The sequence below is a fragment of the Cottoperca gobio genome, chromosome 8, assembly GCF_900634415.1.
Source record: "Cottoperca gobio chromosome 8, fCotGob3.1, whole genome shotgun sequence".
Classification (NCBI taxonomy): domain Eukaryota; kingdom Metazoa; phylum Chordata; class Actinopteri; order Perciformes; family Bovichtidae; genus Cottoperca; species Cottoperca gobio.
In genome coordinates this window covers 7,117,093-7,140,969 of record NC_041362.1, presented here as the reverse complement: position 1 = coordinate 7,140,969, position 23,877 = coordinate 7,117,093, and the positions used below count along the sequence as shown (strand labels likewise).

The following is a 23,877-nucleotide window of genomic DNA, read 5'->3' as shown; positions in this document are numbered from 1 at the left end:
GTGCATTACTGAGTCCACTTGAGGAAATGTATTTGGGTTACCTGTCAGTTTCCACCATCAAGTCAGGCATAATGCCATACTAACACTTCCGGCTAATACCTTCAAAATAAACCAATCCAATGAAGAGACTTTCGAAGATCCGGTCCAAGAATGTAAATAAAAGGTGGACAAAACATTTATTGCAGGTTAATTGTTGAAAAATGACTTTGAAAATCATAAAGATTAACAACGATCAATCTAAATGTCTGTATTATTCCTCAATAAGAGAATACGAAATTGTAGTCTTGGTGATCACAAGAGAATAAAATGATCATTTATTTAGTTATGACAGTAACAATAAGTTGTACATATTGGTTCCAACAGTGCAACATTTACATTATCTGCCCTGCTCTCTGTAGAGGAATGGGGCCGATGATGGTTTTTTCAACTCACAGGAGTTGGTGTCTTTGTACTAAAACAAAGCCAATCTTCAAGCAATTGGAAAACTAAAACTGGCCTAACAATGACAAACAATTTTCCCTCTTGTAGATCTGCTAAATAAGAATGAGTGAGTGACATACCAGTTCCAAGAGGCATATTACATTAAAAAAAAGAGATAGAATTTAGTTTATTTTTTTATTTTCTATAAAAGAGATGAGTTTATTCAATGATCATAACAGACTGAATCAAAGACCTCGATAGACCACTCGCATACCAAACAATAAATCGAGGAAAATGTTTGAACAAAACCCCCCAAAAAACAGAACAATTGTAACACAAAATAAAATACCTGAATAAAGCAAACTCTGGGCTGAGCTGCGGGTCAGCACATTCTCTGTAGAACTCATGGCACATTATGTCCAACAGTTATTGTGAAAAGGAAAAAAAAAAGGCTAAAAAAGGAATGAAGTTTTTTTTTTTACCCTTTTCAAAACCAGTCTAATAATAAAAATTCTATATTCATATATGGTGGACTTCATAGAAATTAAAAAGGTGACTTAAGCACAGAAACAAGTTCTCCTGAAGTACTTTTTATCTGTTTATTCTCCTCATCAATAGAATGCTTATCTACATCGGGGAACATGCCTCCTGCAGCACACACTTTTTAAAAAATCGGACAAAAACAAAAACACACAAACACACAGCCGTCCAAATTTACACAGTCACACTCACAGACCAGACTCAAACTCTAGTGTGGCAACGCTGAAACATATCTATCTAAAATCTGCTGATTAAACAAAATGAGAAAGTAGTTTTCAGAAGTGTACACTCATAGAAGTCCAGCTAAAACTAAATTTAAAACCCGAATATTGACAACGGGTAAAATATAAAACGCTGTCTTTTCCTTTTTTTTGTCTTTTAAAAAAAAAACTTTTTTTTTTTTTTTTACACAAACTCTCAAAAATCTCCCTCCCCGTTCAAATATTACACCACCCAGTCCTGACCTGCCCCCTTTCTAAACCCCCTTGAAGTGTAATATAAGCCAACGAGAATTGCAATACAATACAGGCACTGGAGAAAAACACCATAAGAGACGTGAAGAGGACGAGATGCATTCAGATTTCAACCCATCCCTGGTCCAAACAATGTCTCCAAGAACAGAATTATAACTCACATCCACTATTATCGAACAAGAACGAAGATATAAATCATAACTGTTTTTTCAGAGTTTCTAAACTTTTGTTTGTCTTTTCATTTTGTCCAGTGTGCCCCTCAGTGAATTAGAAGACCATTTGATGCAAAAAAATAACTGGGGGCTCCTTCCAGCCATTTTATTTTCTACTAATCCTGATTCAAGTAACCGCTACAGAAAAGTGTTGAGTGTGTTTTATTCCCCTGATTGTCCCCTTCCTGCCTCGAGCACTCTGCCTGTTGACATTTGACATGATCCAAACCGTGAACTAAGATCATCACACAGAGAGAACAGCAAGGGGCTCCTCTTCTAATTTCTAAACTGATCCAGTAGTGTGACTGTTGCAAACAGGCCAATGATATCCACATTTCCAACATTATGTCTCAAAGTGTAATACAAAGAATGGTGCGACACTTGTAGTGAAATCATATTCCAACTGAAGCTCAGAAACAGCCGGACCTTTCCCCTTTACTGCTAAGTGTAGCTTAAAATTAAAAATACAAGGCAGGATGAAAACGTCAACTGATTCTGTCTTGGATAAATACTTGCTGGAACTATGATAAATGCATATATTCAGGTTATTTTTTTTTGTCACTAGCTACCTACCATGTTTTAGGACAAGTAATTTAGCATAAAAGATAATGGGTTGTTTGGCATAGACAAGAGGTGGCGGAGTGTGAAGGTATGACGATTCAAAGAGGGAAAAAAGAAAGATCCAAAATAAACAGTTATTGTAATATAAGAAAATACTTCTTTACAGTAGATACTAGATGATGAAAAAAGGTCTGCACGGCTCCTACTCCTGGTTGTAAATGTTATTGGTTTGTCCACACGTGTGCAGAACCTAATGGTCTGTTTAGGAAAGAGGTGTAAGGCAAACTGTACCTTCTCTGCTGAGAAATATACATGATTTACAGTATGGAAGTTGCCCCGCCAACCATTTCATTTGTTCACTTACAACAATCGAAACAAAACAGAACATAAAAGACCAGTCTTCTTCACCACCCCAGACATCTGGCAGTTTCAAAACACATCTGCACAGTCTGTCAGTACATTATCAGAGCATTTTCATAGTTATTAGGATGTCTTTACTCTTGCGATTTATTGCGCCCACGCACGCTGTAAGAAGCAAGTGACGAAGGCAACTGTGCCAACAGGGGTCCTCTTTCTCCTGTTATATCAGGCAGGCAATGCCAAATTCCCAGGATGTGACATCCAGAACAATGAGACGATCCCCATGTGTCCACAGAGGCAAAGCGAGCTGTGAGCGCCCGTCCAGCATTTCTACTCGCTCTCTGAGGGCCCATCACATCGACATACAGTCAGTGTCCTCTGTGGTGCGTGGTCGCCAAATCTTCTCTCTCTTTACATTATGAAAGTTTTTTTGTTTTTTTTTGTTTTTTTGCAGTTACGTTTCAGTTGCTCCTCGCCTCAAAACAAGTTCTCCTCAAAGATAGCCATTAAGTCACTTTGGAAATTCATGTCAATAGTTGCTGCCATCTGGAGGGAGAAAGAAAAATTCAGCATTTAAATTCTTTACTCCTCAAACTTCTGGAAAATTACTCTTACAGCTACAAATTCTAATGACTTATTTCTTGTTGGAGCTCTTAATCTAGGGTGCACATCTTTGACAATTCACTATCTTTTATATTACGCGTTATAATAGGCATTATATTAAACTCTCACCGCTTCTCGCCTCCTCCTCTCCTGCTCTCGGCGGCGTGCAAGCTCCCTCTGTTGGTCGAGTGGGTTCTGTGCAGCGGGCTGAGGCGGTGTGGGGGGTTGAGGAGGCTGCTGAATGGCAGCTGGCTGGGGCTCCTGCTGTTGCTGCGGCTGTTGTTGCTGTTGTTGTTGTTGTTGTTGCTGCTGTTGTTGCTGCTGCTGCTGTTGCTGTTGTTGTTGTTGCGAAGGAGCTTGACTGTGTTGCTGCTCCAGACGCCTGCGCGGCTCCTCGTGCACCCTTCTGGTTGGCTCCATGATATCCTCTTCATCTCGCCCTCTGGAAAACATTCAGGCCAATAATTCACACCAGATGAAATCAAATACTTCTCACATTGCTGTCGGGGTTCACATGAGGTTTCGTCCTTGATGTGTCACAGCAAAAATGGCTTTAAAACTTCAAACACTTTAAAACATGGATACAGAGATGTGTTAGATAAAGGAAACCGCTAGCTGGTTTCTAAACTGATATTAGAGGGAAAAGAAGTAGGTCTCACTATTCTTTAATGCACCACAGAACTGAGTTGTTGTTGAGTTGTTGTCAGTTATCGGCAATGAAATACACATTTATTTTGCAACCCGGCTTTACATATGATATTACTTTAGTATTAAAATCTTGTCTTGTGTAGCATAAAAATACTCTTTATAAAATAAAAGGTGATTTAAGCCTCAGCTATTTAACCAGGTACTGTACATGAGGTTCGTTATTGTGGGGTTCAATGGTTACACATAGTTTGACCATCTGTGGCCTATAAAAAGAGTTCAGGGTGATGTCTTATCGATTAGTCAAAACCAATCGTTGAAGCTCTAGTAGTAAAGTATAGTATATAAAGTATAGTAAAGTATAGTAAATATAGATAGTAAAGTATAGTTAGTATAGTAAAGTATATATAGTATAGTAAAGTATAGTATAGTAAAAGTATAGTAAAGTATAGTACTAGTATAGTAAGTATAGTAAGTATAGTAAAGTTGTAAAGTATAGTAAAGTATCGTTAGTCCCGTCTCGTCGTCTCGTACGTCTAGTCCCGTCCGTCTCGTACGTCTCGTCTCGTAACGTCTCGTATAGTCAGTCAGTCTAGTCCGTCCGTCAGTCTCGTTATCGTCCGCCTCGTCCGTCTCGTCACGTCTCTTCCGTAGTCCGTTCGTCTCGTCTCGTCCCTCCGTACCCCTCTCTCGTCTCGTCTGTCCCTCTCGTCTCGTCACGTCTCCCGTCTCGTCTCGTCCGTCTAGTCCCGTCTCGTCTCGTCTCGTCCCGTCTCGTCACGTCTCGTCCCCTCGCGTCCCGTCTCGTCCCGTCTCGTCTCGTCACGTCTCGTCTCGTGTCGTCTCGTCCGTCTACGTCCGTCATAGTCTCGCCTCGTCCCGTCCGTCTCGTCTCGTCCCGTCTAGTCCGTCTCCGTCTCGTCCCGTCTCGTCTCGTCCCGTCTCGTCCCGTCTCGTCTCGTCCCGTCTCGTCTCGTCCCGTCTCGTCCCGTCGCGCCTCGTCCCGTCTCGTCTCGTCCCGTCTCGTCCCGTCTCGTTCTCGTCTCGTCTCGGCCCGTCTCGTCCCGTCTCGTCCAGTATCGATACAGTAAAGTATATTATAGTATAATATAGTAAAGTATAGTAAAGTATAGTATAGTAAAGTATAGTATATGGTAGTTAAGTTTCTGGTTCAAATGTTGACATCTGAAATCCCTCCTGCAGTCCTTCGTTACCCTGGATTCACAGTGGCTGTGGTGGTCCTACAATATGTCCACTAGAGGGCATAACATATCCCTCCACAGAGTTCCTCCTGTCTTATTCATCATCAGGCAACCCTCTCAAATACATTTGCAACCCGAGTGCATTGTTATCATTAAGTTATTACTGCACCTGTGTTTTAAATGTTGCCATCTGTACATTGTTGATGGTGTTTGCATCAACCAGACAATATTAAACTTCTTAATGCGGTTGAGGCCATTTTGAAGCTTTGCTCAATCTGTAAATACCTGAACATGGAGCAACAAAGTGTGTCAGCCTCTCGACTTTATAGTTTTAATGACTCATGCTGGTGTGTGTTTAAATGACAGCCCTTCCTGCCAGTAGAGGTGACAAGTCCTCTCAGGTTTCACATTTTCAAAACTTGAGCCGCTCAATTTAAAATTGTTAAATTGTTGTAAACAGACATATTCAACATTCTTTAATATTTTCTCTGAGCTAGCTTTGTGGAGCTACTATACATTTAATTAAAGACAGGAGCATCTCCTCAAACACTTTAAGGAGGTAAACATTGCAGCCCTTACCGTAGCTTGTCCTGCTCTCTGCGTAGTCTGTCTTTCTCCACCTGCTCGGCTTGGGCCTTCAGGGCTTTCTCCCTCTCCTCTTTCTCCCGAGCAGCTCGACGGAACTGCTCAAAACTGTCACTCGATGACTTGACTGCAGATAACGGTGTAGATGTGGACTTTTGGGCCAGGCTGGCCCACGAGCCCATATTCTTCAGTTTCACATCCTGAGAAACGCAGACGGAGACAGGAAGACAAAACACATTAACTATTAATCATGATCATAAACCTTGCAAGATGCAATACCATAAAGTTCATACACCAAGAACTGAAAGACGTGTATAAGATGAAAAGTGATTATTACACACACACACACACACACACACACACACACACACACACACACACACACACACACACCTTTTTGGGGGCAATGGGTGTCTTGGACTCCTGCTTGAACTTATCCTTGTCTTGTAGAGAGGAGGGCGGTCCACTGGACTCAGAGGAGGAGCGGATGACAGGTCGCAAACTATCCATGGACTTCACATCTGCACACACACAAGCATAGTGTCAATATCTTGTGCAGATTCTTTGTTTTGTGCATTTTAACTAGAGCTGCACCAATTGATCGGCCACCAGTCGAAATGGGCTGGTTGTCAACTGATTGGCTGTGACCGGCTGACCAGTCTCATATGTCTGATATACATTGAATTGAATTTTCCATTAAAGAGAAGTTACAAAAATGTTTGTGTATGCTGTCAATGATAGTTCTTCGAAAGAAATACAATCTTAAAAATCGGCAGGTCAGACTTAAAAAAATGTTTAATTGACCAAGAAAATTGCAATCGGTGCATCTCAAGCCACAGTACTCACTCTGTTGGCCATGGCCCAGTTGAGAAGGCTTGTTATCAGGATGTTTGTGATGGTCTGGTCTCATTGCAGGGTTAAATGGCTCTCCTCTCATCACTGGTGATGGAGGAAGTTTCTCCTCCTTTACACCACCATGGCTCCCAGGGCCCCTCTGCTGCAAGACAAGCAAATGGAGTCAGAGTCAAATACAGGCATGTGGAGATATAACATAAGGCCTGCACTAACGTTATCTAAAAAAAAGGTCTCTCACCTTTTTAGGCTGCATATTGTGAGGTGGGGACTGGTGAGACACAGGTGGAAACGGAGGAAGTTGCGGAGAATGCATCATGAGAGGTGATGGGTTGTCCCTCATGTGACCTGTTAACAGAAGGGAGTGGCATAAAAACTTCATCCAACACAATTCATCAGTTTTTGGTTCTACAACCAGTTATCCAATACATTTTTGTCTTATCTTCTCACACTCACCCGCGTTGTAAGGCTCAGCCTTGGCTGGCCGAGGGGAGGGCTGCTGCTGGATGATCTGCTGTGCTTTGTTGGTGGGCATGGATACCTTGTGTTGTGATCCCTGGGACTGACCAGCTAGACCAGGACCCTGCTGGTAGTTCAGTTGTGGCTGCGAGTGTTGCATGTGGCGAGCCTGGTGAAGAGGCATCTGTTGGGGCGGGGCCTGATGTGATGGGGCTGGTTGAGTCTGGGACTGAATAGTGAGCTGGGGAGGAGGCAGTGTGGTCTGAGAGGAGAGTTGAGACTGCCCCTGGACAGACTGCAGGAGAGAGATCTGTCCTGGTTGTTGTTGTTGTTGTTGCTGCTGCTGACGAGCCTGCGCCTGAAGCGACTGCATGGACTGCTGGGGCTGACGGGCCTGCTGGAACTGCTGCAGGTATAATTGTACTTGGTTCAGAGGCGTTGTAGACCCTGGCTCTTCATCATCCTCCAGCAGCATCTGGGGAGGCTGTGAAGACAGCAAGCCCTGGGGTGTGAGTGTTGGAGGGGACATGGGCCGTTGGTGCAGAGGCTGAGGAGGGTGGAGGATCTGAGAGGAAAGCTGGTGCTGTGGTGGTGGTGGTGCTGCTGCTGCTGCTGCTGACTGGGGCTGGAGCTGCTGCTGCTGCTGTTGCTGTTGCTGCTGCTGCTGCTGCTGCTGTTGCAGTAGTAGTTGTTGTTGTTGTTGCTGCTGCTGCTGCTGCTGCTGCTGTTGCTGCTGCTGCTGCTGCTGCTGCTGCTGCTGCTGCTGCTGCTGCTGCTGCTGCTGCTGCTGCTGCTGCTGAAGGTTTGGCGGCTGCTGCTGCTGAAGGGTTGGTGGCTGTTGAGGAAGCGCCTGGTTGCTGCTGAGGGGGTTTGGGATGAAGAGGCGCTGCCTTGTGACTAGGTCGGGAAGGCTGCTGAGGCATGGAAATGTGCAAGGCTAAGGTTGCACAATTCCAGGAAAGGGAAGAAAAACAAAGCATATAATAAATACAAATGTGTCATCACAAAACTATCTTCTCCAGGAGATATCTTTTGTGATTGAGATCATTCACATGTTTACTTAAAAAATCAGTTTAATTTGCAAAAGGTGTACATGCATTTTACAGTTATTTTGAGGGAACTAAATAAACAGACATTTATAAAACTGTAAAATGCAGCTGACAATAAGTACTGGTGTAATGGTGTATTACAGATACTACTGCAGGAGAATAACAGATTTTCTGAACAGCAACAAATGGTGAAAATCTAAAATAAAAGGCAACCCTATGTAAAAGTTTAATGATGTATGAAAAATAAATGTTGAGTATATTCTAGGAATGAGGTGGGATTTGTTCTTCTGAGAGAAAAGCATGACGTCAGATTAATGGAAAGTTTAGGTTATTGTAGGTTAAATGAAAACCAAAGTGCACTGTAAGAAATCTCCATTCTCCATCTGCTTGCTCTCCTAAATTCAAAAGCAAAGTTGTTGGTTGGAGTAAGATCGTAGATTGACAGTTTGTAATGTGTGGTTCACAATTAATATTGATTATCAACCAATATTAAATTGTGAACCACACATAACGCCCGGGTTCCTGTCAGACACCCTGTCCTTTGCTGCATGTTGCTCCCTCTTCGGCTGTGCTCTCGATTAAAAACAAAAAAAGCCCAAAAAATAATCTGAAATATTGGTTGATCATTTCAATTCTAATGTTCCATTTAATATTTATTTGGCTATTTATGTAGACGTAGCGTGTTTTAATTTTTAAAACTGAATGGGAACTGGTTGACTTTGTAAGATCCATGTTTCTCGGAGGGATTGCAGTTACATCTACAGAAACAATAAAGATCTAAGCACGATCAGTATTAGAACTGTCAACAGTGCATCATCAGCCTGCATACGGCCTTACCTGGAGAAGTGAGGACGGGATGCTGGTTGAGGAAGGGGTGGGTCTCAGGGGACACTGGCCCAGCAGAATGAGCATTGAGGTGTGGAGGTGCAGGTGAGGAGGAGTTTCCTGTGTGGTGGGACAGATGCATGAGGGGCTGGCCGAAAGGAGGCAGGGACTCAAAGCTAGTCTCCAGTAATTGGGAAGACTCCAGAGCAGCTACAGGGGGAGCAATGAAGCCTGCAGGAGATGGCTGATGCTGCTGCTTCATCTGAATGTTGGACTGAAGGCCTGCAATTTGGGAATGAAGACCAGTTTGAGCAGGGCCACTCTGAATGTGTACATGAGGATGTGTCTTTTTCCCCTCCTTCACAGACTGGCCCTTCTTCTTCTGATGCTTTATTAGTCCTGGAAAGAAAGTGAAATAAAGATGAAGCACTTAGTTTGCAATATTTGATAATGGGCATTTGAATTGTCAATTTTGCAGTAAGTCACCTGTCCCCTCAGCTTCGCTGTCTGTGCTGGAGCCGCTGCTCTCTGAAGAGGATCCAGTCTTTTTGGAGGTAGCCATAGACTCCACAGGCTTCTCAACTGCAAGGCAATGTGTTCATGCATTTTCAATAAAGCATCAAATGTAACTAAAGAAGAGAATCACACACACACACACACTCAGGTGTTTACACAGTGACCAACTCCCCTAGCTGGGTTCCTAGAGTGGCTTACCTGGAAACTTTTTCTTCTTGCGAAGGCAGGAAGAGACATATCTCTCCAGCTCACGGAGAGTGGAAGGCTTTAGCGTCTCAAAGTCAATCTCGATCTCATCAGGGTTTGAGTTTTTGAGTGAAGGCTCTCTGGACTGGATGATATGCACTACACGGCCAAGCTTGTCACCAGGAAGCTTGTTGATGTCCAAGCTTAGTTGCCGCTTCTCCTCGTACGTCATAGGCTTGCCCTTTTCCCCTGTAGCTGAAGACCCAGAGGCCCCCAGATCGTCTTCCAGGCTGGAAAGCGGCAGCAGGTTGGAGGGATGATTGCTTTTCATCCCTTCCTTTTTACTAGAGGCAAAACAAAATTGTGTAATGTATCAATATTTAACACTAACAAGCCTTTATTTATAAAAGCAACTTTCTAAAAACACAGCTCAAAAAGCTTTACAACTAAAAACAGACACATTTGAACAACTACAGGTGAAACAGACACTACCAATCATAAAGAAATATGCATTGTAAAAGATAACATTTATTTACAAGAAAAGCACTTCCTGTGTCCTCAGATGACCTGTGCCTTCAGGATTTACTCTCAACCATGGCCACAATTACACAGTGAAACGATAAAGGGATAACAGGAAGGGGGATTTAAAATTGTGTAAGGCCGATACTACATGTTGCAATGACAAGCTAATGGCTAAAGAAACTATTACCAACCTAGATTTTTTCTTGGGTGCAACCTCTTTGTTGTTGTTACTGGTCTTGTTCTTCTTAGAGTGATGAGGAACAGGTGTTGCATCCTGGATGTCATCAACAAGCCCAGACGAATGTCCTTTCTTCTTATGCTTTTCTTTTTTCTTCTCCTTCTCCTTCTCTTTCTCCTTCTCCTTCTCCTTCTTTTCCTTTTCCTTTTCTTTTCTCTTTGGTTTGCTGGCTTGTGGTTGGGACAAGGCAGCCAGCTGCTCGTGGACAGCCTTCAACTGTATCAAGAGAAGAGACCCGTTCTCAACAAAAGGGTAACAAAGACTGGACAACAAATGTGCCAGCACCTTGAATCTACTCTGGTCACTGACCTGTTCCTGGAGCTCTGCCAACCTCTGGGCTCTCTCCTCTTCTGAGTCATCCGTGGAAGACTCAGACTCAGAAGACGAGTCACTGGAGCTGTCCGAAGACGAGGCGACGTGGACCAAAGGAGGCTGGGGCTTAACGGGTGCAGGATGGTGAAGTGTAGGAGCTGGGGCAGGAACCAGAGGCTTGATATCAGGTTCATCTGGCATCTTGGCAAAGCGCATCTCAAAGACATCCTATAAAATGAAAAGAAACAAACAAGCCAAGTTATGTTTGTAGGAAGAGACTCAAAAAACCACAACACCAAACATTAGACAGGAATTTGTGAGATGTGATAGACTGGGCATGGCCAAATAAAATATGTAAAAACCTGTGCTGAGATAGCATCCTGGCAAAAGTATGTGTTCTGTGAACAATAAATTAATTTCCTTCTTAAACATTCTAAGCAAATGTTGTATACAATATACATATTTCTAGCAAACGTAAACAGCAACATGCTTTAATCGTTGCTCACTTTTCTCTAGTTAATTCATTGGATAATGTAGTGCAATCATACATTTATATACACACAATACAGAGAGAGAGAGATATTATATTAATATAATACAGATATATAGAGAAATAAACAGACAGAGGAGAGAGATATAGGAGGAGAGGAGATAGAGAGAGTAGAGAGAGGAGAGAGAGAGAGAGAGAGAGGAGAGAGAGAGACCCCAGAGAGAGAAGATATACTCCCCCAACACCACACACAGACAAAGAGAGACAGAATAGGAAGAACGAGATAGAGAGAGGATAAGAGAAATAGAGAGATATAGTAGGATAGATAAGACATACATACATACAGCAGACAGATACAGACAACAGACACACAAACACAACACACAACACACACACAATAGATATATAATAATATATAATATATAATATATATACATATATATATATAATATATATTATATACACACATATATATATATATAAAATATATAATATATACATATATATATATATATATATATATATATATATATATATATATATATATATCACAATTCTCACAATTCTATTTATTGATGAATGCCTGTCCTTTTTTACCTACATGTTAGACTATATTTACCTGCAGCTTGCGTGCCATGGCTACCACCTCGTGGTCTGGTGGATTATATTTGTAGCAGTTGGAAAACATTAATCGTACGTCTGCAGCAAACTCCTGGGGTTCTCGGTATTGCCGGTTCTCCAGCTTGAACTATTAATCACAAGAATATAAATTACTTGCCATGCCACAAATAATCTCTATCTAATATCTTATGGTACCGATGACAAACTGTCGTCTTTAACACACCTTGATGCTGCTGAGGTCCATTGGATATTTGATGATATCGTGATAATCGTGTAGTCCCAGTGCAGCCACATCAACAGGTTTGTAGAATGGCCAGGCATAAGCAGTGTGCTTCTTGGACAGCATATCCCTAACCAGACTTGCACAGTATCCCAGCTGATCCTGGGGTTTTGGGCTATGACCTCCACTTGGTCCACTCAGTCCCATCCCCATGCCTATGTGATGCTGGGAGTCTGGAGCATCCTTCTTTATCAGTTTTGTAGGCCGGGTACTCTCTCGCCTGGGTAATGTCTTCCCAGATTTGGACTCAGCTGGTGAAGACTCACTCAGTTGGTCATTTGCTGTGGGCGTTGTAGTGTCAGCTTTCCTTTTCTGGCTCTTTCTTATCTAGATAGAAGTGAATACAAAGAGAGCAGATAAATTATGCAAATAGCAACTGCACATAGCTACCGTGAAAAAAAAAAAAAGCTATCCTTTGTGCCGTAAATCCAGCCTATATTTTCCCTGGAGGCCTTACCCAGTGGCAGACAGAATTGCTTACTTAAGTGAGGCTTAAATGGTACCAATCTAAATGCTGACGATGTCATTATTCTGTATGTTGTGCATTAACGTAATAATGATGAGTTAAAACAAAACACGTGTCTATTGCAACTTTGACCAAACCTGTCTAATGTTCCCAAGAATGGTCAAAAATGTGCCCACCTGCCCAAGCATAGTTCTGTGTGTCAACTCACTTTGGTCATTGTTATTGGGTTCTGCAGCATGGGTGCAGTGCTCTGGATGGATGCTGGGGGAAGAGAGGTCTGAGCAGGGGGAGGCACAGAAGTCATGATGGGAACTTGAGGGACACAGTCTGATTGGCCCAGGGAGTAGGGTGCACCAAGCTGTGGCGCATGGATGGGTAAGGTTGGGGGCACGTGGGACGGCAGGGCCTGCATTAAAGGCTGGGGAGGTAGTGAAGGCGGGCCCTGCACTGGTCCTCTGGTCTGCGGTGCTGCTGAGAGGTTTGACAGACCACGCGTTAGAGGAGTCGTGGACGAAGAATCAATGATGGCCCCTGGTTTCAAGTTCAGACCTTGATGAAAGAACAAGACATTTGGATAAATATACCGTTTCACAGAGGCCAGCTCCAAAAACATGTGTTGATAGCAAAAGATAGTGTAAGGCGGAGAACCACATACCTCCTTCTCTTCGGCCTCTGCCACGTCCCTTCCCTGTCATGACAACAATCTCAGTTTCTTCCTGAGGCATTTCTGTGACCCTTTGGAGGAAAACCTTCTCTAGAGCCTCAGCCATTAAGACGATGTCATCTCCAGGCTGCAGGGGGAGACAAACACTCTTAGTGGAAGCATATCAGAATCTTTGGCACTTTATGTTAACAAAGGCTCCAGTGTACAAATATGTTACCTTGTTGTATATGTAACAGTTGGTAAACATTGTGTTGAAGTCTTGGATACATTCTTGGGCATTCCAGTAGTAACTGTTCTCAAGCCTTTTCTTGATTGTTCCCATGTCCATAGGAATTTTGATTATTGTGTAGTAGTCCTGAAAAGTTCAAACATAATTAAGAAACGCCATGTGACATACAGACATGATGAAGCTGCTGTGATTCAATTTGAAGTTAGCTTTTAGAATAACTTTATAAAAATAAATAAATATCTCATTTTGCAATTTCTTCAGCAATATTCTTTTACCGTCAATTATATTAACTGAAGTTTTGGATCACTTTGGATTTCACCCATTATTCTGTAACGCATACCATCTGTAAACATCTTTATCAACATAAATCTTTATCAATACGGAGAGGGGTGAACTTGTGTTTTGCACAGTAACAAACATAAATCATATAGATCAGCTGGAATGTGTAGATGCAGACAACCTGGAGGCAATTATGGCTAAGTTCACACTGCAAGACTTTGAGGTCAATTCGGATTTGTTGCTGAGATCAAATATTTTTTGTTCGGCTGCTTACATTATTTTTGTGGCCAATATCAGATTCCAGTGTGAACTGGTCACAGTCTTGAACAGACATGCATGAGTAAAACAGTGCGTGCACAGTCTGAACTAACCTTAGTGATGCCCTAATGAAAGTGTCCATGAAAGTTTAGAGGCATGTGGCAGCATACAAACAGAGACAAAGGTAGTACTCACAGGCAGGTTAAGTTTGTTCGCATCCACTGGTATGTGAAAGGGCCAGGCAAACTGGTGCTTCCACAGGGCCTTCACCACCACCTTGAGCAGGTACTGCAGCTGATTGGTCTGGCGCTTTGGCCTGTTGGGATTGATGTACTCTGGGGGTTGGGGGTTGCCCATTTGCTGGGCCTGCCCCTGGCTGCTGCTGCTGCTGCTGCTACTGCTGCTGCTGCTGCTGCTGCTGCTGCCCGACATCTGCGCTGTATCCAGGCCGTCTCCCATTCTAACAGGAATGGGCGCGGGCTCGGGCCCCGGAGCAGGAGCTGGAGCTGCAGGGGCAGGGGTAGTGGTGTTGGCAGGACACCAGTTCAGTCTTGGCCCCGGCACAGACTCCACTGACAGAGCACCGCTGATCCCATTGCACTCCTCGCTGGACTCTCTGGAGAGAGGAAAAAAAAGCATACTGCCATTAGTATATTTATGAACAGTCGTCAATAAAATATCACTTTATTTTGTCAGTTACAGTCATAACAAAATGTTAATGGCATCATGACTCAACACATCTTAAGTAGATCTCATTATGCACAGTATGTTAATTGTTAATAATCATAGGACATTATATGCTATAGTGCTGCTAATATGTAAATGAACATGTTTTAGTTACATAACATTTTTTTTTTAATCAGGTTTACAATTCTGTTATTCAATTCTGGGTCATTATAACTAATAATAATAAAATACCATATACTGCTATACAGTAACATGTGAGATTTTCTGAGATTACAAACCTACCATCCAGCTGTAGCAACGACAATCGCACCAATTTCACGCAACAAATGACAAAGTGTGCAGAGGTGAGAAAGCAAACAATGTTTGAACTCAACTCAAGTTCTATTTTTTCTTTCTTTACACAACTACTTCTGGCCTGTTTCATGTACAACCTAGTGAAACAGGGACTGTTATCCTTTATTTAAAAGGTTCATTGCGTCCTGCCCCTCTATGATGGTCGTTTTTTCACACCACCTGTTGAGTGCGGCTGTTCGAAGCAGCTATAAACACTTTTGGCATCTAAAGTGGTCAGACAACCCAACGCACAAACTAGTTTATTTTTTTTAGTATTCCCCTTGCTGTAAGTTTGGCAATACACTCTGGGGTGTCCTTATACAGATAATAATGAACATGGCAGAGGGCTCATCTCTCCTTTCTTTTATGTTCCGATAAGAAAGTCAGGCCTCCAATGCACACAGTGAGAAACAATGTTCCTGATTGAGTGTAATCATGGCAGCAATAGCAGTCATGTAAAGTACAAATAGAGCTACAATTGGGGCCGCATTTCCTCTGTGATGGTGCAACGCGACCGGTTCCAAGTTGACTTGAAAAGGCCCAGAGTGAAGGTGGGCTTTACGACACCCCTAGCCCAGACCTTGCCGCTACCCAGGCCGTGGACTCACTGTACCATCTCCCCCTGTGAGGAGGGACTGCGCCCTGCTCTGTGGGAAACACTGCTACCTAAAAATCGTGATTAGTATTTTGAAATGGTCCATTTCTTTCATCTATAAAGTATTAAGAAAACATTGAGGTGCTCGTCCCACTTCAAGTCATCAAATATCTTGTTTTGTCCAAATAACAGTTAAAAACAAATGATGTTCAGTTAATAAAAAAACAAAGAGGCATCATTCTACTACTGATATTGATTCATTTTAAAGTTCAAATGCACTGTATTCAGAAGAGCTCAGATGTTTAAGTGTGGCTCTAGCATCCGTGCGTGCTTTGAGTAGATCTTTGTCTTCCTCCTCCGTCTCAGGTCCTGGGAGTGTTTAGAGATGTGGGCGGACAGGGGTGGAGGGTGAGCGTGAAATAGCGTCATCTGGCAGCTGGGGGACCACTACGCAGCCCTCAGTCCTAAAATATGTCCTCTCACAGGCAGTCATGGACATCACATTAGAGATACACAGGCTGTTAAGACAACAACAAGGCTAAAGAATAATTGAGAAATGCTTGATTAAAAATAGACTAGGGAACCCACAATGTTCTAGGAAAAAGCACTGATCATAAAGGTTGCGTATTCTGGCCTCTATTACAAACCAGTTTGTTTCCCAGTCTCAGCACTGAAATCCACCCCAACAACAGTGCCTTAAAGATAAATACACACCACAGTATATATATCTATGCCTAAGCTTATTCTTGATGAGTCACTTTCTGAGAAGAAGGAAGCCGTTTGCACACCAAATGATCGCTGCCATGGCAGCCCTGAGGCATTCTGTGGAGAATCTGACTATGTTGAATGACAACACATGAAAATAGACAGTACCAGTTCAACACAGGTGGTACTTTTGTGGTTGGAAGCAAATAATTCACAAATAGGACTAAAATAAATAAGCACAATACTTGTCCTAGGCTAAAATGTGCACATCGAGTACATGGCTCCTTTCCAGCTCAATACAACACAACTTTAAAGCTGGGTAACATTGCTGAACAAAATACTGTAATATTTCAACGCTTTGTTGAACTGGCTTTACAAAGAGATTGAAGAAATTACAATAATTTGGATTAATCAGCCTTAGTAAAACAACAGCCTAACCAGCCATTTCTGTCTTATAGAAAACCACTGTGAACACCGCGCACACATCACAAGCTGTCGGCTACAAGGCAGGTATTCCATCCACATGCTATGTGTACCCTCTTTGTTTTAGAGATTGCACTGGACAGCTTCAGCTACATTTATTTCAGATGGAGATATTTCCACCAGCCTTCATTGTCAGGACTATGACAAATGATCACTATTTGTCAAAAGATATATACAGTTACAGAGCAGGCGACTCAAAATGTCTTTCCCACTTGCCAAGCATGTCATTTCCAGGAACATTTCTTTCTACAAGCACAAAGACAGGCTAATAATACTCCGACACCAATTATTGTTCCCAAACATTACTGCACCTAAACAAAAAAAGAAAAAGGTTCAACGAGTTGTCTTGGTATCTTTTATGAGGTCTCCATTGGGAGGTTGTAATCTTCCCGATGTAATCCCCTTATTATTGCTATAGTTGTGTATGAAATCTTGAAGGATGCTGACTTAATGGCACAAGCTGGATGGAAGATGTCAAAGGTGCAACTGAATCAAAGCCAGAAGAAGCAGACGGTCTGAAGTGAGACAGCATTTACCAGCCAGATACAGTTCTGATTGCTCAGGGCACCAGACAGACACAGTATGTCATTAACAGCTTCAGAGCCGCCACTATTAGGAAATCTTCCACAAGGACAGAGTAAAAAAAGGTAGTCATAATATGAGCCTGGTCCAGCTGGCCTCCAGTGCTGCATAGAGCAAATTCTCATCATCTATACACACACTGCCAGATGGTCTTCAACAGCTCATTAACATCAACGACAAGTACACTCACAGCGATAGGCTTTCCAATTTGTCAGACTTCCCGGCAGTCTAACTTGTGGTGCGGCTGTACACACACACACACACACATGAAAGCTCTAGTCCAATTATCAACTAATCAAATTTGTGATCTGCATGTTCATGTTGCACACGTGTTTTGTTTTTGTTTCCGTCTTTCATGCATGGAAAGTCTATTTGTGAACAATATTGAGGTGCAAGACAATCCCACATCATGAAATGTGAGATAGGTTTTAGTTGTCAGGTTACACACCTTGCAGCATGTGCATTTCATCAAGAGCATGTGTTACTACAATAATAAATTCTTAATGATGGCACTTGGCTAACTGAGGCCTGTTTACTCAGGCCTATCTCTCAAAGTTTACTTGAGAAATAGACATACCAGTTCCCGTACAGGCGTTTTAACACATATAGTACGGAATATCACAGCCCATGTCTGTGGGCCACTTAGTCTGCCACTATACGATTTCGATTCTATTCATTTCAGGGGTCTGTGATGGACAATATTATACGCCCATTAATCAGTCAGTTACATTAATATCAACTCACAGAAATATGACAAGAAACACTATAATATGACTTGAGAATTGTATTACTGGGCTCTGTAAGAAGGAGGTGCGCTTGGACGGAAAAGGTGACAGACGTGCCATGGGAATTTAAAAATGATACTAATAATTTTAAGGTCTTAAGATAAAGACAAAGATATGTCAATCCTAATCGATGTATCCTTAAACCCTAGATGAAGTATGCGAGACCCCGCCTTCACATATATACACCTGTCACTACCGTTATCCCTCAGTTCCATAGCCGCTCTTCACAGAGCCCAGATGTGCAGCGGGGTAACCAAGACTTGTATCTCGTTCTTCTCCTTCAGAGAACAGAAGTTATAGACGTAACATTTAGTTTTGAGAGAAACTCTTAAGAGGAAATACCTTTTATTCTCTTCTGAATCCACTAAGCCTCATCGATTACCGTCTTAATCCTAATGAAAACATATTGTGTGTCGTGTTATACCTCACTGAAACACAAAACAGAAGTTCACAGACAGTGTTAGAGGCAACAGTCTCTTGTATCTCACACCTTGACTACGGCAACTCCCTCCTTGTTGGACTGCCTACATGTGGCCATCCGACCTCTTCAGCTCATCCAGAATGCAGCAGCCAGACTGATCTTTAACCTAACCAAGTTTTTCCACACTACACTGCTCCTCCGCTCCCTTCACTGGTTACCAGTAGCTGCCTGAATCTGCTTAAGGATAGTCTACTGCAGACATAACTGTCATTTGGGCCCTTTCACCCAAATAGTCCCAGGGATGAACAAGCCTCAAATATAGGAACAAACTCCTTTGTGCATTCTGGTTGCATTTCCACTAAGTCTCAAGAATCATTAAGGATTATGCTAATTTACTGTTAATCAACTTACTTAATTGATCATTGTTTCAGCAATAGACACAACGTATAGGTAAATGCAAGACAACACCAAGGCATGATGCTCTTTGGGTGATTACTGATATTTGAAACTGCACACTTAAAACCCCAATACATTATGGCTGCCAAGAAGGCACCATCTCAGGAGTGGGCACTTTTGGGTGGAGGAGCTACGGCAGTGGAGTCTAGAACATTCTTAACATTCAACATTTCAGAAGTATTTGTCACATTCAAGCTTAATAAAAACTTACACAACTTAAACGTACACTACTCAAAAAAAAGAGAGATCAATCAATAGGTCCACTTCCTGTTGCGGCATGTCTTACATCGCTCTCAGCTCAGGAATAATAGTTGACCTTTGACCTGAACATACATCACTGCAGACTGCTGTGGAATGTTTTCTGGAGAGGAAGTGGCTCTGGTTACTGGGGTGGGGGATACACACCTCACACCAGGAAATCTGGTCATATTTGCAGCTTCACAGTGACTGTCCTACTTGGAAAGGGGAGAAAAAAGTAATAGCTAGATGCCTGCATCCCTCATGAAAGTAAACTATTAATCATTCATGTATGGTAGTGTGGGGGGGTGATTTTGGGCAACAATGTAGGCCTGCAGATTCCACTTGAGACCCTCACTAAGTGTCAGAATGATGGTCTGTGTTTTGCCTGAAAGCAAAGGAATAAATAATTAATGGGACCAGTGACTAGGCCAAGAACACCACTCCCTGCTTATTCACCAGCATTTTCACTCTTTCATAAAACCACATTCAACCCATCTCCAGGGAGAATCGCCACTCTAATGCTTCTCTTATCTGTCATTGCACACCAATGAAATGATTCCATTGAGGCTCTTAGTCATTGCCATTATTTGTAAAAACAACAGACACTTTCTCCTGAAGTACACCAATGAGGTAATTACAGGCAAAAGCTGAAAAATTAAGACTAATAACAAAGATGGAGGCGATGTTCAAAAAATAAGACAAGCCTTAGTACAAGATTAAATGATTATTGATTGATCAACATTAGGAATGTAAGCGATCTAGGAAATATAGGCCTAAACCAACATGCAAAGTTGCTGCAATACTTGTCGTGCATCCCTGGGACATCAATTACCAGAGGGTTTTCAGCACATAGCGTATAAACAACTGCGACCAGAACCTGGAAAGAAGGCACACATTTTCCATGACAGGAAGGCCATGGTAAATGGTGCATTTTGCTTGCAGTGGCATTGTCAGCATCTAGTCTTCCAACTTGTGTACAAAGAAAATAAGAGACACCCGTAAAAAAAGAGACTGCACTAAATGCGTGCAATCATTGATTTGCCAGTCAGAGTTGTCTTACCAGCTGCGTCTGCCGCTTATTCAGCCACTAAGGGCCAATGAATGCCAATGGGACCGGCCACACGAAAAAATCATGGGCAATGGTCAGCCACAGACCTTCAACGACAACCAAATGGCAACCGAAGGCAGACTGTTGACACAGTGTGTCAGGGCCTGTTATGCTCTCCAATAAAGCTGGGATGTTGCCAAAATAAAAATCAATAATAAACAGTCTGAGCAGGAATTTTAAGCGTGACATTATTTGATTTTAATAAAAGCTTAAATTAATTTTTTTTTTTAATTTTATGATTTATTATTAATGTATCTGATGATCTGTTAGGAAAAGATTAAAACTTGCATTTCTAATTAAGGATGTCCCAGTGCAATTTCTTGCTTTCTGCAATCAAAATCAATTCTCTACTGACACCAAGTCCCAATCTAGGATTAGTCTATTTAAAAAAGAAATGGTATTAGTATTAGCCTACTATTACCAGAAATGTTAAGATTCGATCTAAACATCCTCCGCTGGAAAACTCCCCGCAAAACAGTACCATGGACAACAGTATCAAGATGATTTACTCTCTGCATAATAAAAAGCTCCCCACAGATCTCAAAATGCAGCACTGCCAAATGAGTATTATACATCAATAATATTCCGAGACACATTAAGTATGTAACAGGTTTAACTTTCTTTATCCACCTTGTATCATGTGCAATTGGTCTGTTGCTACTTTTTTCGAGTACTTCTGAAACTTGGCTTCAAGAAAAACAAATGTTGCCAATGTTTCTATGGTAACTCTCCACTTTTTGGCAAGTGTACTGTATTTTTATTCTCGCTGGTTCCAAATCCTACTTTTGGATGATTACCAGTTCAATAGTAACCACCCATGCCTGTGCAGCTTGAGTGTGTTTATAGACAAACTGCAGTTACAACAGCCAGACAAATCAGGACAGCTTTGTTTACATTTGTCTTATGGGTGTTTAAACCTGAAATGATTAAATCTAACAAGATTCATTGTTTTCAATCATTCATCACAAGTTTGCAAATTTAAAAGAAGTTCCCCTAGTATTGATTAGAAGAAGCACTTACTGTGTGAGTCAGTGAATGAGCAAAAGTGACTCAAATAGACTAACCATGAGTCATAAACAGGAAAAGGCAAGACTCGTGGCAGCCCTTTCAGGTTAAACTTCCAGCTGGTTAGGATGAGCAAGACAAACCTTACTAGGAATCGTGACACATTTCTACAACTGCCACACACACACACACACAACCCCCTTCTTCCTCTGTACTCCCCAATCCCCTCCCCTCCCCCTCTCACCAGGAGGTAAATTCACAGATTCTGGCTGAAATCTGGATAACAATACTTTTCTCAATACAACAAATCTAAAATGGATTGTTGTGATGACCATGTAAAACTAGAAAAAGTGCACATTATAGTCCCAAGAACTATTACTAACCGTGCCAATTTCTTTTACCATGTTTTCAATTGGTAATATTTTGTATATATATATATATATATATATATATATATATATATATATATATATATATATATATATATATATATATATATATATATATATATATATATATATATATATATATATCTCATTGTTAAGACTTCAGTGACTCTATTAAATGTCTGAAAACTTTGTAGGAGAGTCTACCTCACCGAATCACATTACCTTTTCACAGAGACTGAATGTGCAATTTTTTCCAGAAGGGCGTCCAGTTTTTGAAAATCCAGCAAATCGTTTGACTTGGCATGCATCTTGTAATCCATTTATGAACTCCACTAAACAGAAACAGAAACCAAATACCTAAAAACGGCAAGAAGAATTATATAGAAGTTTGTTTTTCCTTTTCTCTCATCCAAAACACAGGAGGGATTTTTTTCCTTCAGGCTCCAGTATGTATCCCAAAATGCCACAAAACACGGAGAGTAATCCTTAGTGTAGTCCAAGCGGAGTTTGAGGGTGGCTGTTCCACAAAAAAGGCCCCAGCCAGGAAACAGTGGTCCAGGCGGGGAGGAAAGGCTGTGGAAGCCTACAGCCGGCAGGCTGTGTTAGCTGTGTGAACCGGTCCTCTCTCTACCCCATCCCCCTCTCAGCAGTACAACGGCCCAGTTGCCACAGGCTCTTCGCTCCATTGTGTGTCCTCTCCAGGGCCTCCCCAACTTAAATGGACACAAGCCGAAAGCAAGGAGAAAGCGAGAGAGGGGAGAGAGGGCTCCGATAAGATTCAGGAGGAGCACTTTATTCCTCTAGCTCACTCTCTCACCCTCTCTCTAGCGCAGGCAGAGCAGCATGCAGTTACTCAACAGTAAAAATGGCTCTGCTGCTTTCTCATTCAGCGGAGTCTCAGCCCACACACACCTCCCTCTCTCCTATGCGCTTGCTCATTCCACCCCTCCCCTCTTTCCCATCAATAGCTTGAGGTCCTTGCTCACTCCTCTCTGTCTCTCTCGCTCTCTCTCTCTCGCTCACACTCTTACCTTTAACACCCCACCCCCTTCCTGTCTTCCTTCCTCAGTCCATTGCATCATGCCCTACCCCCACTCAGTCTCTTGCCTCATAGTGATCTTGTATATGCCTCCCCCCACCAATTTAAGGGCTCTTTTATCTGCACCCCATACGCCACTCATATTCATATTGTGGCTCTACTCTAATACAAAATAGGCTGTACAACAGTTGTTTGAAGGCAAACAAAACATCTGATATTGGGCCACATCAATAATACAAACTCTGCAATCACAGAAAAACCAGTGGCTCTAGTCCCATTTAATTCAAATAGACACCTTGATTGGGGTTACCAAAACAAGGTTAAATCTATCAAGCTGGAAACATGAAGGAAAACTTAAGTTATCAGATCAGAGTGCTAAAGTGTGGGACCACCCACTGTGCCTTCCTGTGGCAGAGCAGCCTCCAGTAATGACGTTAATGACAGCACGGTGACCAGTACTACAGAACTCTTTTTTCAGTCAGATCTTATCAATAGATATGACAATAATAATAATATATATTTTTTAAACTTTAAATTAAGTCCAAGTAACCATTTTTGTACCATAATATAGAATACCAAAATACAGAAGTGATAGTAAATGCGGCATCATGATAACATATGTGAGCTTCATTGCCAGGCAGGAATGACAAGTCGAGATGTAATTTCAAGACACAGTTGTGACATACAGAGACCCTGTTAACTCTGCATGAATCCTCCAACCTGCCTGGCAATGCTGTGTCTTGACCCTGATAAAGTTTAAATACTTTTAACCTCTTGCTCACTACTCTAGTAGCTACACTAAAACTACACTAGTTTGATGTTAAGTGGATATTCCTGACAGTCCTTGACTTAATGCAACTCCTTAAAAATCATAAAATATGGCATTTGAATATCCACCACAGTATATTAAACCAACCACATTATATGTCTATGTACTTATTATACAAACACAACCAAAGGGCAATTTGAACACTGACCTCTCAATCAATCTTAAGTCTCATGTGCATGCACACAAGCACACGCCCACACAGTTTCACAATAAGTCAGATGGTAAAACTGCAAGAGATCAGGCGAGTAAATACACTGTATACTCAGGTGACTGGTGAGTGCAATGCGCAATGTTGGTTTTCCCAAATAAAACAATCTGTGCTGCAGCCAGACAGTGTCCTCACAGACCCACTTTGCTGTCCACGTGCCATATG

General features: G+C 42.0%; 1 protein-coding gene across 1 annotated transcript; it reads right to left on the bottom strand.

The window, feature by feature from the left end:
* Positions 1-288: 288 nt before the first annotated feature.
* brd4 (bromodomain containing 4) lies at positions 289-22,355 on the bottom strand. Its single transcript, XM_029436923.1, has 20 exons — positions 21,859-22,355; positions 14,043-14,463; positions 13,299-13,436; positions 13,073-13,208; positions 12,626-12,966; positions 11,895-12,278; positions 11,670-11,798; positions 10,558-10,788; positions 10,202-10,464; positions 9,501-9,832; positions 9,273-9,368; positions 8,799-9,185; positions 7,761-7,849; positions 6,910-7,726; positions 6,695-6,801; positions 6,448-6,598; positions 5,995-6,122; positions 5,596-5,801; positions 3,299-3,611; positions 289-3,112 (listed from the first exon to the last, which is right to left on the bottom strand). Exons 1-20 carry the CDS (start codon positions 21,954-21,956, stop codon positions 3,044-3,046), a joined length of 4,836 nt encoding a protein of 1,611 aa, XP_029292783.1. The 5' UTR covers positions 21,957-22,355; the 3' UTR covers positions 289-3,043.
* Between the last annotated feature and the right edge of the window lie 1,522 nt (positions 22,356-23,877).